General features: G+C 42.6%; 2 protein-coding genes across 9 annotated transcripts in view; both read left to right on the top strand.

Annotated features, from left to right (window-relative positions):
- The window catches only part of DIXDC1 (DIX domain containing 1), a 70,874-nt gene extending 61,223 nt beyond the window's left edge, over window positions 1-9,651 (top strand). For all 8 annotated transcript variants that reach the window (XM_026006827.2, XM_026006824.2, XM_072729814.1 and 5 more), the window contains 3 exons: window positions 3,352-3,457; window positions 4,622-4,730; window positions 6,338-9,651. In XM_026006827.2, coding sequence (XP_025862612.1) covers window positions 3,352-3,457; window positions 4,622-4,730; window positions 6,338-6,418 — 296 coding nt within the window. In that variant the 3' untranslated portion in view covers window positions 6,419-9,651. The remainder of the gene's footprint in view (window positions 1-3,351; window positions 3,458-4,621; window positions 4,731-6,337) is intronic.
- Window positions 9,652-12,117: 2,466 nt separating this feature from the next.
- The window catches only part of DLAT (dihydrolipoamide S-acetyltransferase), a 31,032-nt gene continuing 29,176 nt past the window's right edge, over window positions 12,118-13,973 (top strand). Inside the window, exons 1-3 of the mRNA XM_026006833.2 lie at window positions 12,118-12,727; window positions 13,244-13,345; window positions 13,821-13,945. Coding sequence (XP_025862618.1) covers window positions 12,449-12,727; window positions 13,244-13,345; window positions 13,821-13,945 — 506 coding nt within the window. The 5' untranslated portion in view covers window positions 12,118-12,448. The remainder of the gene's footprint in view (window positions 12,728-13,243; window positions 13,346-13,820; window positions 13,946-13,973) is intronic.

The raw sequence follows: 13,973 nt of genomic DNA, 5'->3' as shown, positions 1-13,973 counted from the left end.
ATCAAGAAAGTGAAAAGACAAACAGATTAGGAGAACATACTTGAAAATCGTATACCTGATAAGGGTCTAGGATTAGGAATGCATAAAGAACTCTTATAGACTGACAACAGAAGACCAAGGAATCCAACAGCAAAAGGGCAAAGGAATTGAATAGACATTTCTCCAAGGATAAACAAATGGCTAATCCACACATGAAAAGATGTATGTCAAAACCATAGTGAGATACCACTTCATGCCCACTAGGTGGTTCCAAAGGAATGGAAAGTAAGTGTTGTTGAGGATGTGGAGAAACTGGAGCTCTTGTAACATTGCTGGTGGAGATATAAAATAGTATAGCTGTTGTGGAAAACAGTTTTATGGTTCCTCAAAAACTTAAATACAGAATTACTATGTGATCCAGCAGTTTCCTTCCTAGTTAAATACTCAAAAGAATTAAAAACAGTTATCCAAAAATAACAACAACAAAAATCTTGTACATACATGTACATAGCATTATTCACGATAGCTGAAAGGCAGAAACAGCCCAAATGTTCATCACCTAATGAATGTTGTTGATACAAATTCTGACATATGCATCCAGTGGAATATCATTCAGTCACAAAAAGGAACCAAGTATTGATCTGTGCTACAATGGAGATGAACCTTGGTAATGTTAAGTGAGTGATGCCAGACACAAAAGGGTATAAGTTGGATGAATCCTTTCATGTGGAATGTTCAGAATAGGCAAATCCATAGAGACAATGGGTAGGGGACATTACATTCGACAGGTACCAAGATTAGAAAGGAGTGACTGCTTAATGGGTATGAGGTTTCCTTTTGGGATAATAAGATGTTCTAGAACTAGATAGTTATAGTGACATAACATTAAATGTACTAAATGCCACTGAATTGTACACTTTACCTGGTTAAAATGGTGAGTTTTGTGTGATGTGAATTTTACCTCTATTGAAAAAAAAAATAATTTTCTTGAACTCATTAGAGAGATGAGATCATAGGGTGTCCAACCCACCAGAATACAAACAGGTGGCTCCAAGGAGAGATTGGATGCAAGCATGCATGCATGCATGCATGCAAGATTGTGGCGGAGCACGGGAGAAAGATGGTGCCACCATACAAACAGGGAAGAATTCAGCTAGGATTGTAATTAATTGCTCAAGGCTAAGCAGAGAGTATAGGAATCCTGAGGGCCACAAATGCAAGAGGAGTTTGCATCCACTTGCTGGCTCTTTATGGACCTCCATCAGGTGCTTATGAAAAATACTGGTGGTAGGAACAGAGTCTAGAGGAAACCTCTCTTGGTGGTGGAGACCCAGAGATGGGGACCAGCTGCCACTGCAGGAAAAGCACTAAGCATTCTTCCTTGAGGAACAAAAGCCTTGAGCCTTTAGGAAAGGGCAGCAAATCCTGTTTTCCCCTCCCTCCCTGTCCCAGGCAAAGGTGAAGACCCATTTTGGCTAGGGGGAAGGAAAAAGGAAAAAAGAACTGTCTGCTCCTGGAAGAATGGTAGGCTATTGCCTTGGGCTCAGATCTTTAGAAGTTGCCTACCCTTGGGGGAAGGATAGGATCACTCTGAAAGCCCCACCCTCAAGACAAGGTTGGAACATGACCACAGGGAAGCTCCCCTCATCCCCGGCCACTGGGTGTGCAAACACTGTGCAATAAGCAATAGTATTCTGCTGGGGCGGGGGGAGTGGGGCAAAAAGTGTAGAGAGATTGACTCAGGTATAGGCACTCAAGTAAAGTCAAAAGCTGAAGGTGGAACAGGAACACTGAAGAAAAACCCTCCAGCAACCAGCCACCCCCTAAACATAACTAGAATTCAAGGATGACGGGTGGTATACTGAAGGTAACCTTAACAAAAATCCCAATCCCATCTCAATTCCAGTCTAGATGAACCATCCCTAGTAATGGCCTAGCAGAACAAGCAGTGTGCCCATTTTCTAAGCATAAACATTTTTTAAGTCCCTCTTTACTGTCGTACACGTGATGTCTGACATTCAGTAAGAAATTATAAGACGTCCACAAAAGCAAGAAAAATACTGTTAAGAGTCGATCAATATCTACTCAAGAGTAGACTCAAATAGGACAAGGGATGTTGAAAGGCCTAGAATAAGTCAAGAAAATATATGAAGGTAGAATGGCAGGGGAGATTTTAATATTATAACAATTATATTAAAAAATTATATCAATTAGGTTATAAGATACAATAATTATCGTTTGTTGGTTCTTATGATAAAAATTTCTAATTAGTCTTTTCTCTTATTAAAAGCATAATCAGGGTGCCTGGGTGGCTCAGTGGTTGAGTGTCTGCCTTTGTCTCAGGCCATGATCCTGGGGTCCTGGGATCGAGTCCCATGTCGGGCTCCCTGCAAGGAAGTCTGCTTCTCCCTCTGCCTGCCTCTCTCTCTCTCTCTCTCTCTCTCTCTTTCTCTCTGTCTCTTGTGAATAAGTAAAATCTTTAAAAAAAAAAAAAGCATAATCGTAAGTACTCATTAATTAAAATTTTCTATAAGTACCTGTAAAAAAATGTAGAGACAAGATGTAGACCAAGGAGTTTGAGTTCAAAACCATGGGACCAGGGTGCCTGGGTGGCTCAGTCAGTTAAGCAGTTGACTCTTGGTTTGGGCTCAGGTCATGATCTCAGGGTCCTGGGACCAAGCCCCACATCAGGCTCTGTGCTTAGCGGGGAGTCTCCTTGAGGATTCTTTCTCCTTTTCCCTTTGCCCCTCCTCTCTCTCTTTCTCTTTCTCTGGAATAAATAAATAAATCTTAAAAAAAAAAAAAAAAGAACAAACCATGGGACCAACACATATAGATCCTGTGTAGCCAAGGGATAAAGTAGGTCTTGTGCCTTTTACAATGGAAGCATGAAGTCCCTTGGACTCTGGGTTTCTAAGGTTACTTTGCTCTGTGATCCCTGTTCCTGCTTATTTCTCTTTTCATGAATCGCGTGAGCATTCTCTACCACTGTCTAAATGTTGGCAGTATCTGCATCTTCTGCTGTGTCCATTCTTCTTAGTTGAAATCTTGCTTGGCTTCTTTGACCTCTTTTGACTCTGAGCAACAGCCTCTGTCAGGACACTTGTTGTGCCCTGGTAGGAATACCTGGAATGGGTGAGAAATGATGGCCTCGTGATAGTGTCCATGTTCAAAGCACCTCCATGTTTCATGGCCCTAGTGGTGACTCCCTGTGTGATCACACCCTATGGACATGGTTGGTGTTTTGCAATGGTGTGAAAGCTGTGCTGTGACCTCAGGCGGCTTCATTCTCCTGAGACACTTTGAATAACTGGAAATGAGGGTGGTTGGGAGCAAATTAAGTTCTGACCACTGTCTCTCTTTTGATTGCAGAGTTGCCTCACTCACAGAGCTCGCCAGCTGTCAGCAGCACCTGCACTAAAGTGCTCTACTTCACTGACCGGTCACTTACACCCTTCATGGTCAATATACCAAAGAGGTAAGATTCTGAAATCGCTGTTTGTCTTAAAAAGGAAAGGAGGCAGAACCATTAGTTACTGCCCACTGAAGGAGCTGAGGTGTTTGAGAAACAGTACAGTGTAGGAAGCATTCAAGTTGGGATTCTAGTTTCAGTGTTACCACCAGTGGCATTCCAAGAGACAAATCACACGATCTGCTGCTAGGTAGAGACAAGAATGGTGCTCCCGATTCTGATATACAAATATGTTCCAAGTTAGGCAAAATAGTTTTTTAAAGGCTCACAATACCTCCTGTTGCTAGCCATGGATTGCTAGCAGCCTGGCCCTCCAGGGGTATCACTCATTGATCTTAGTACTGTTGATGACTGCATCTAAGCAATTGAAAATTCATGTTAAAAGCCCTCAAACATTCATTTATACTCCCTTGTAAGGTAAATGGCTTTGAAAGAAAGATTTTTTAAACTCTGGAACCAACTACTGAGAAAGGTCATAGGATGTCCGTTTCCTGGGGTGTTTGCTTAGTTGATCTGGGCTAGAGAAGAGCTTTCTGAAGCTGGAAGGATAAAGATGATAACATCTGATTTAACTACCACCAGCCTAGAGAAAGGAATATTGTTGCCAAGAAGGAGATCAAGAGAACTTAGATATATTGATAGTTCAACATACTGATGGTTCAACAAACTTCAGAGACCTTATTATGTCTTATTTCCAGAGTAAAACAGAGAAAAGTGATCTGGCTGCTGCTGAAACAAAAAAATATATTTTAAATTATCAGATCACCCCAATGCTGTTCCCATTCATTCCTGGTGGCTCCCTAACCTCTGCCGTCCCAGAATTGTCTGGGTTCTCAGCAGCAGGGACCTAATAAGGCCATGCCATTTCTTCCTGGAGAGTCTTTGGCAGGGGCTTGGGTTTAAAGCTAACATCTTGGGGCACCTGGGTGGCTCAGTGGTTGAGCATCTGCCTTTGGTTCAGGTCCTGATCCCAGGGTCCTGGGATTTATCCCCACGCATCAGGCTCCCCATAGGCAGCCTGCTTCTCCTTCTGCCTATGTCTCTGCCTTTCTGTGTTTCTCATGAATAAATAAATAAAATCTTAAAAAAAATAAAAAAATAAAGCTAACGTCTCATCTTCCCAACCTATTGATAAATAGTCTGTTTCAGTGCTCTTGCCCTTTGTTGCAGGTTGGGGGAGGTGACACTGAAGGATTTTAAAGCAGCTATTGACCGGGAGGGAAATCACCGGTATCACTTCAAAGCGCTGGATCCTGAGTTTGGCACTGTCAAAGAGGAGGTACAGAATCCCTGGGGAGTCTGGGTGGTATTAATGGTGATTACTGAACCCCAGAGCCTCCTCCTCAGGGACTAGGACCAGGAGTACCTGAGTTCCCTAACCAGGTCAGAGGAGCTTCCTGAGCCTCAGACCAGTCTTATTATTCCAGACTGAAGCAGTCAGGGAATTGCACAAGGAGTGGGCAGCTTCTTCATTTCAAGGACTTAAATCACTTTGACCAAACTGGGATAAATAATTTTAAAAAAGGAGTTTTGTTAGTGAAGAAAAAAAAAGGACTTAACACTTGAACAAAGGCTTGGCTTTGAGGTCCCTTCTCGACCTGTAGCCAAATCTTAGAAACTTTTCTGCTAGGCAGCCTGGGTGGCTCAGTGGTTTAGTGCCGCCTTCTGCCCAGGGTGTGATCCTGGAGACCTGACCCACGTCAGGCTCCCTTCATGGAGCCTGCTTCTCCTTCTGCCTGTGTCTCTGCCTCTCTCTCTCTCTGTGTCTCTCTCTCTTTCTCTGTGTCTCTCATGAATAAACAAATAAATAAAATCTTAAAAAAAAAAACTTTTATTAAAAAAAAAAAAAAAACTTGGGCAGCCCCAGTGGCCCAGCGATTTAGTGCCGCCTGCAGCCCAGGATGTGATCCTGGAGATCGGGATCGAGTCCCACGTTGGGCTCCCTGCATGGAGCCTGCCTCTCCCTCTGCCTGTGTGTCTGCCTCTCACTATCTCTGTGTCTGTCATGAATAATAAATAAAACCTTTAAAAAAAAAACTTTTCTGTTTATGTTGAGCAAAATAAAACAGGCATGAGTATATGGAACTGTATGTTGTGATGGTAGTTTCTCACATAATGAAAATGAGGAACTTCTGGGAAGTCACCTATGCATATTCTCAGCTCCTTGACTGTTTTTCTTAGCCTTGTGTTTCTCTTTATAATCTGTCTGCCAAATACAGGGAAGAGAGTTCTGAGTTCTGACATATTCAAGTGCTTGCGTTGCGATTAAAACCAATGTTTTATTTCATAAATATTTCTGTACTGAAACCCTTTAATAGCCCTGTTCTATTAGTGACTTAGAAAATTAATTGAATGAATGAATCAAAAGAACTGCCTGTTCTTTTGGCCTCCTTTCTAACCCTTTACAACACCTAGGACCAAAATTTTACCCTTTCTCATTTTTGTAATGTTTATGATACTGCTCTCTCCTAAGAACCATAGAGTGCTGTATGTTTAGTAATTTACTAATTCCAGTCAATCTCTATAAGCAAAGCAGGGTTAGGGATGCTTTTACCAATTCACATATGTGGAACTAAGAATATATATTACATAATTTTAATAATATATAATAATATAATACATTACAATACATATTATATATAACATATATAACCTAATAGTCTGTTATACAAAGTACAGTATAATAACGTATTACACATATCAAAAATATTATATATATACATTTAGTTATAATTTTAGGGATGAAACCAAAGGAACATAGACTCTAACTTAAGGCTTTCCTCTTATCCTTTGCGTTGAGCTCTTACTTTTATCAGCAGCAGCTGTCTGGTGAGACTCCCTATCTTACTTATTTCTTCACTGTGGCTTTTCCTTTTCTTCCTCTAGGTTTTCCACGATGATGATGCCATCCCTGGATGGGAAGGGAAAATTGTAGCCTGGGTGGAAGAAGACCATGGAGAGAATTAATGCTGAGTATTGTATTGGGGGCTGATGGAACTTGGTACCCCCTGGCTGTTTCACTCAGGAAAGAAGACTGAAACCAGAATACACGAAGAAGTTTCTAGTTCGTGCTGCCAAAACAGAAGCTTCTCCAAGTGTGACAGCCTCAAGCCAGTACTATTTCTGTGCCTGGCATATGTGGTATTTAAAATCCCTGTCCAACTGTAGACCATGGGTTCATCTGGAGTTCCTTGTCCGTGGGAACACAGTGTTTTATTCTACTCTGAGGACAACAAACCGAAGGCCTTAACCAATGGGAATGGATGATCTCGCTCCAATAGGGGCATGGCTGCTATTATCTGGAACCTGGGAATCGGATGCATCTCTCCTGTGTGTTACAGTATTCTTTTAATTGGCCTCAATGGTTGCAGCAATCAGAGTCCCAGCATTTGTACTCACAGACAAGGCAAAGGTACCAGCTTTTTTGCTTCTTTGCAGCTATTGCAAACCAAGAGTAACTCATGAGGTGGTACCAAAGATGAAAGCCCACTCTTCAGGAATTTTTTTGACTGGACATGGATGGTGCTGAACTGTTGATTGGATAGAAAAAGGGCTGCCCATATTGTGCTATACTGTGCTAAAACCATGATGAAGTGAGACCTTGGGTTGCCTCTTGTGTCTTAACTGGTTCTGCAACTGTCCTTTAGCCCACAGAGGGCACATTTCATGTACTGCTAGTTTTCCCTGGGGACTCTTTCACTGTAGAGCCATTTTTCCCCCTTCCAACTGATGAACTTTGTGTTTGAAAGGAATGAGGAGTTAAAATCTCCTTTAAAATCCAGGCGGGTATGGAAAGGTGCTGCTACCCATATTTTCTTGACTTTCTTTCTCTCATGACTTTAGCTCATGGCATCTCCTTTGCAGTCAAAAGGAGACAGACCATTAATTTCAGTATTTGTGATTTAGGAGTACTGAGCATGAGTTACTGGTCTGCCCCTCTTCATTTCAAGTTATTTTCTATTATATATTTAGTCTAGATTGATCCTTTAGGGCACAATAGGAACCATGGGGCATGGTGCATGAGTTGTGAATGGCAGGGTTGATTCTGGGTTAAAAAACAAACAAACAACCCTAGAATCCTTTCTCATGTGCAACATTGTCAAGTGTAGAAGGCAAATGAAGAGTTAAACTTCCAGAGATTACTTAATAACTTGGGTTTTCTCAGTCATTTACAAAGCACCATCAACTAATCAGCCATACAGACACACACACACACACACACACACATTCATTCCCAAAAGCAGTCGGCCTGTGACCACCAATGTACACTGCCAACCAGAAGAGTCAGACAAGTCATTTCTGGGTTCTTGACCTGTCTGTCTCTAGTTCATCTCTCTTTCCAGCTATTTCAACACACTACTCATTGGAGCTCTGAAATGACATTTTGTTGTTTTATATAGATGTATCTTTTAAAAATATTTCATGTTTGGAAAATTCTTTTGTACCCATTTGCTTTTTGTCTGAGAACCATGTCTATTTTTATAACTTGAGTGTGAGTTCCATATGTCCTCACATTCTGTATACTGTACCCATTTTCTAGAGAACCCAGTAGCTTTTATACAGGCTCTTCTCTTCTTAGCCCTTGTGGTTTCAGAACAAGCTTTATTTTATTACAAGTATACTAATGACAACTCCTGGTTCTAATTCTACCTGCCATTTTGGTTGTGGAGGTAGTTTTATGTAATCTATTTGATTGCTCCTCTAGCAGACAGAAGGAGCTCAAAAGATGTGATATCCTTCAGTAAGTTTACCTGATCTTCTACTGAAGAATTTCTTAGCAGAAATGACTGGGAAAGTTTGGGAAAGTCAGTCATAAAGGAAGAATAATTCATTATGAAAGCAAACAGAAGAAAGTAGGATATTCTGAGCCCCCCCCCCCCCCCCCCAGGAAGTCTGGAGAAAAAGTCCTCATGTCACCAACTTCTCTGTTGCATGAATTTTAGTGTTTTGCTATAAGACAGCATGAGGGTTATCAGGCCAAAATTTGTTATTGTGTTTCCAGTACAATTTATCTTGAATATTTAAGTTAGTTTTTATTCGTCAGTTTTCTTTGAGCAAACATTCTTAGCATTATGTAGAATTTAGCTTTTCAGAGAAAATTAAATGAGAGAAAAATGTCAAAGTCCTCTGCCTTATTTGGCTTTTATATCTCTGTCCTTTGGAAGAGGAGCTGCATGGCTGTAGTGCCTCCACAAAAAGCTGAAGTTGAGTTCCGGGGAGAGAATGAAGTCATTTTTCCCCTTTAGCTCATTAATTCTCATATGCCATGTAATAACTAAACACCCCATCACAGGATGTCACTCCAGTAATTCTTGTGTACAATGTGTGGGTAATCCCCATTCCAGTTTCTAAAGGCAGGAACCTCCTGAGGAAGCAGGTGCATTGGTTCCTTTTGGTTTGAAGAGAGTACTATTTGTTACACTATGGCTGCGCTTGAAGCCTCTTGACTTAGAGTATTGACCCCTGGTGACATTTGTGTGGGACAGTCCATCCTGACCTTGAAATTCTATTTCTTTGAAAAAACTAAGGAACTAGAATGTTTAGAGTTCATAAAATAACCTCTCAACTCTGGGAGATTTTAAAAAAATGATCCTCTCACAAAAATTAGTTTAGAAGAAAGCCCAATTCCTTCAGAAGTTATCATTTAAAAACTGACAACTATTCACACTCAGTTCCTTAAATTAGCTGGAATTGGAACATTTTACAATTTGTACCTAAAGAATTTGGGATAAATTTACTTGTTAATGGCATTCCTACTTATTCCTACTTACTGCTTAACATTTCAGCTCTTTTGACCAGGATGGTTGTAAATTAGGGAAAATACCTGTATGTTCTACATCCAATTCAAGAGGACTCTAATTAAGAGCATTTATGTCATAATTATAATTTTCATTTTTTCCATAAAATAAGCATTATGATTGCACACTCCTATTGTCTGAATTTATGTAAGAGGTATAGCTTGCTTAAAATATATATGTAAAGTTATATTTTCTTAGAAACATGGATGTTTGCAACCTTTGCTTTCATAGAGATTACCACCATGCATTCTCCCTGTTTTGTTTTCATGAAGACTGTGTTATATACCAGAGGCTTCTGATTATCAGTGATAACCAGTTTTAACTGCCTGTATGTACCAGATTTGTGAACTAATTTAAAAAAGCAGAAACAAACCATGAATAAAATGGAGTTTGCAAACTAAATACCATTAATCATTTTCACTTGTGTTGATTGACTGAAATTAATCAGCAAAGCCATTTACATTTAGTGAAAGTCAATTTCCTCAAGTGATCTCCCTGGTAGCGGTTGTTTACTCACTACCTGGAGAGCAGAGATAAGGATTACTTTATTGCTATAGATATTTTACCATTGGTATTTCAAATATAAGCACAAAACACATTATTATTGTCAAAGAAAATTCATTGATTTAACACTACTTTTGAAATTATGTATAAACATGCAAACAAGTAAGAGCCTGAGTACAAACCGTATGACAAAAGTCTTGAATGCAAAAGCAAGAAACATGAACTAGATAGACTTTCAGAAATGTGTATTTAAAAGAAACAGAATTTCCAAATTAATTTGAAAGCTGCCTTTCTAAAAACTTAGGTCAGCTTCATTTATCACTTCAATTTAAATGTTTTATATATCTACATTTTTAGTCCTGGGCTTTCACTTGACTTGCAATTACACATTTTCAACTATTAATAACAAGCCATTTTAAGTGGGTTATTATGTTAAAACTAAATATGTAAAGAGCTTAACTCAGAATCTTTTGTTATACACTAATTTCTCTTTCCATCTACTCTTTTTCTTTTTTTTTTTTTTTTTAAGATTTTATTTATTCATAGAGACACAGAGAGAGAGAGAGAGGCAGAGACACAGGCAGAGGGAGAAGCAGGCTCCATGCAGGAGCCGGACATGGGACTCGATCCCGGGTCTCCAGGATCACACCCTGGGCTGCAGGTGGTGCCAAACCACTGTGCCACCGGGGCTGCCCCCATCTACTCTTTTTCTATTGGTTGTCACCATTCTACAAGTCTACTTTAAACCTTAGAGTCTTGAGCCTTCCTTTTCCTTAAATTGTTACCCAATCTGTTTATGAGAGTTCAGTTCATTCTCTCAAGGCTGTTTTGATGAAACCTAAGATTTCCTAGCCTGCCTCTAGGGTAAACTTACTACCCTGGACTGTTTGACCTGTGCCCTCCTGTGATTTAGCTACACCTGTCAAAAGTATATTCAAAATGCCAACCAAGGTTTACACAAGCCTACCTAAGTGAACAGAAAACTGAAGATTGTATCATCCAAAGGCTAATTTATTAGATAGTTATCAAACTCAAATACATCGGAAGTAGTGAGATACTCTGGTCAATTCAAAATCGTTGAAACATTTTCATAATAATTTATAAAGTTACAGTATAAGCCCTCTCACTGATCACAATTATTCTTCCAGTTGTTATTAAATTGCTTTACATACTTGTAATATAATTGCTCTACTCTTAGAATTTCAAATGTGCCTTTCTATTTAATCTGGAAGTTTTCTCAGTTGTATTGCCTACATATTACTTTGTTAGGCAGCTGTGACTGCTTAAACTTTCCTCATTTTTGGAGAGTTAGGTTTATCCAGTTCTTTTTGCTTATAAAGACACCAGAATGGTTTTTAACCTTGTTCTGAATGCTTTAAGGGTACTAGAATAGAATTTTGGGGAAAGATGTAAACATTTTCCCCCAGTCTGCCACTTCTTACACTGCCATCTAAAAAAAAAAAAAAACCACTGTATTGGGTCCACTCAATCTGCAATCTCATGAATACTGGGTTTTTGCTTTTTTAAAGTTTACTACTTTAATAGGTATGAAATAGTGCCTCGAGGTTGTTTTGATTTTCCAAATGTTTCATGACTAGCAAGACTGAACATGTTTTGACACGTTGGTTTTTCCTATTTCTTCTGTTCTTGGTGTCCTATGACCATCTGTACACTGGGGACTTGGGAGATAAAAATACAGCACGTGCTTCCTCCTAATGTCACCCTCAGGTCAGAAATGAGGTGTTTTGTGCTTATTATAGCATGATGACCCCACAAGACGGGTAAACCTAACAAATGGCTGACGATAACTTCTCGTTTATTAATTCAAACGAACCGCCCTTAACCTCCAGTATTTACCGGATACCATAGACTAAAGCCTGCGGAGACACCGAGGAACCAGAGACTTGATCCTTGCTCTCACGAGGGCTTACGGGTCAGCCTTGTGCTCGTCACCGCAAGCGTTAGCAAAGCTTTCGACAGGAAATGAGAAACGCAAATCTGTCCTGTAAACGTGCATCCTCCTCCAAGGCATATGCCTAGTCCCGCTCGGGCACACCTCCGTGGGGGGAAGGAGTCTTCCGCTCGGCTGCCCTTCACGCCCTCCGGCTGGGGAGCCCGGCTTCACTCCGACGTCCGGTGCTGCTACAAACCTCAAGTTAAACCTCGGCAACCTACCAGCGGCGCCGAGCGAGGCCCCACACCCGGCGGGCCCCCCGCGCCCGCCGACGCCGACGCCTCCGCCGCCCCCGCCCTAGGCCTCCGCCGCCTTCCCGCGCTCCTCCAAGCTCGGCCCCTCCCCTCAGCCCACCTCTCCGACCCCTCGGCCCGCATCCGCACGGCTCTCGCCACCTCCTAGGCCCCGCCCCTCCTCTCGGCCGCGCCCTTCCCGCCCTGCGATGCCTTTCCGAGGACCCCTCCAACTTCCACTCCTCTCCGCGCCCAGGCTTGCGCCAGCGTCGGCTCCCAGGCCGCCCGCCCTGCGCTCCGCCGCGGCCACCCTCTCCCTTACTCACGGGAGGAAGAGCCGACGGACGTCCCACCCCCTCCTGGCCTGGGGCGGGGTGCGGTGAAGCTTTGGAGCCCGTTTTACGACAATGTGCGGCGGCGCGGCGCGGCTGACGGCAGCGGCGCCCTGCTCTCGGAGAGGTCACTCCGGAGACGGCGTTGGTCTCGGGGTGTGGGGGTTGCTGGCACTATGTGGCGCGTCTGTGCTCGGCGGGCCCGGAATGCGGCCCCGAGGGCAGGATTCGCGGTTCCGAGGGCGGCCTTGCGGGAGGAGCCGGGAGCTCCGCGCGTGACCTCGCGCGCTGGCGCGGCCCCGGCTCGCTGCAGTAGTGGGACTGCGGGGTCCGGCGGGGTCCGGGCACTCTGCAGCTGGAGCCTCGGCTCGTGGGCGACGCAGAGGAATCGCCTCCTGCTGCAGCTGCTGGGGTCGTCCGGCCGCCGCTGCTATAGCCTGCCCCCGCATCAGAAGGTGAGCCCCGGACCTGCCCTTCTCCGGACCCCGTTTGTCCTTCAGGGCAGACTTCTTGGCTTCAGGATCCTCCTTCTGAGGACTCCGGGATCTTCCGTCCCCGTCCCGGCACAGACCGTTTGTCTCTTCTCCGAAACCAAGCTCTGCTCTGGCTCTTGAGCTCACTCACCTCTGCTCATCTTTTTATTCCATTGAAGGAAAGGAGTTCCAGGCTTCCGCCCCTTGATCTGTTCCATTGAAAGCAGAGCTCCAAACCTGAGGCTATTTGTGGAATGTCTGCTGAGTTAGGTGCTCTGTCAGCCCCACGGGACCGTGGAGCAGGAACCTTGCCACTGGACAGCTTCTGGTGCTGGTGGCGACAACTCCCTTTCTATCCCCAGTGCCAAGCGTGTGACCGGGGACTCAGTGCGCTCTTTGCAATAAATACAATTGAATGAAGCATTTAACCAGACAGAGAGAGCTTAGCCTTTTTTTTTTTTTTTTTTTAATTTAGTGTTTCTCCTTTTTCTCCTCCAGGTTCCTTTGCCCTCTCTTTCCCCCACAATGCAGGCAGGCACCATAGCCCGTTGGGAAAAAAAAGAAGGGGAAAAAATCAATGAGGGTGAACTAATTGCAGAGGTAAGTTGTTTAAAATATTGAAAATGGGGATGCCTGGGTGGCTCTGTGGCCGAGGATCTGCGTTGATCCTGCTTCTCCCTCTGCCTATGTCTCTGCCTCTCTCTTTGTCTCATGAATAAATAAAATCTTAATAAAAATAAAATATCAAAATGAGAAGGAACTGGCTTAGTTAAATTAACTGTTAGTTTTCCTGATAGGTAGCTACCCCTTTTGCTTAAGAAACTTAGATGGGTTTTTTTGTTTGTTTGTTTGTTTGTTTACAACTTGATGTTAGAGAAGGCTGGTTAGATAATCCTGCCAGCAGCTAGCCAGGCTGATTTTTAGCTAAGGTGGTTTTTTTTTTTTAAATAATTCCTTTCAGGTCTATTAATAGAGGCTTTATCTTCACATGACTGTTGAACTGTGTGATTATAGGCACAGTCTCATAAATTTCCCACTGGTGGCATAAATTTAAGCTGCTGGTTTCTGTTAAAAGGTTGAAACTGATAAAGCCACTGTTGGATTTGAGAGCCTGGAGGAGTGTTACATGGCAAAGATACTTGTTGCTGAAGGTACCAGAGATGTTCCAGTTGGAGCGATCATCTGTATCACAGTTGAAAAGTGAGTAGTACCTTGGTAATTTGCAGAA

The sequence above is a fragment of the Vulpes vulpes genome, chromosome 12, assembly GCF_048418805.1.
Source record: "Vulpes vulpes isolate BD-2025 chromosome 12, VulVul3, whole genome shotgun sequence".
Taxonomy (NCBI): Eukaryota; Metazoa; Chordata; class Mammalia; order Carnivora; family Canidae; genus Vulpes; species Vulpes vulpes.
Note: the sequence above shows the minus strand (reverse complement) of the source record. Positions and strands in the feature narration are given on the sequence as shown.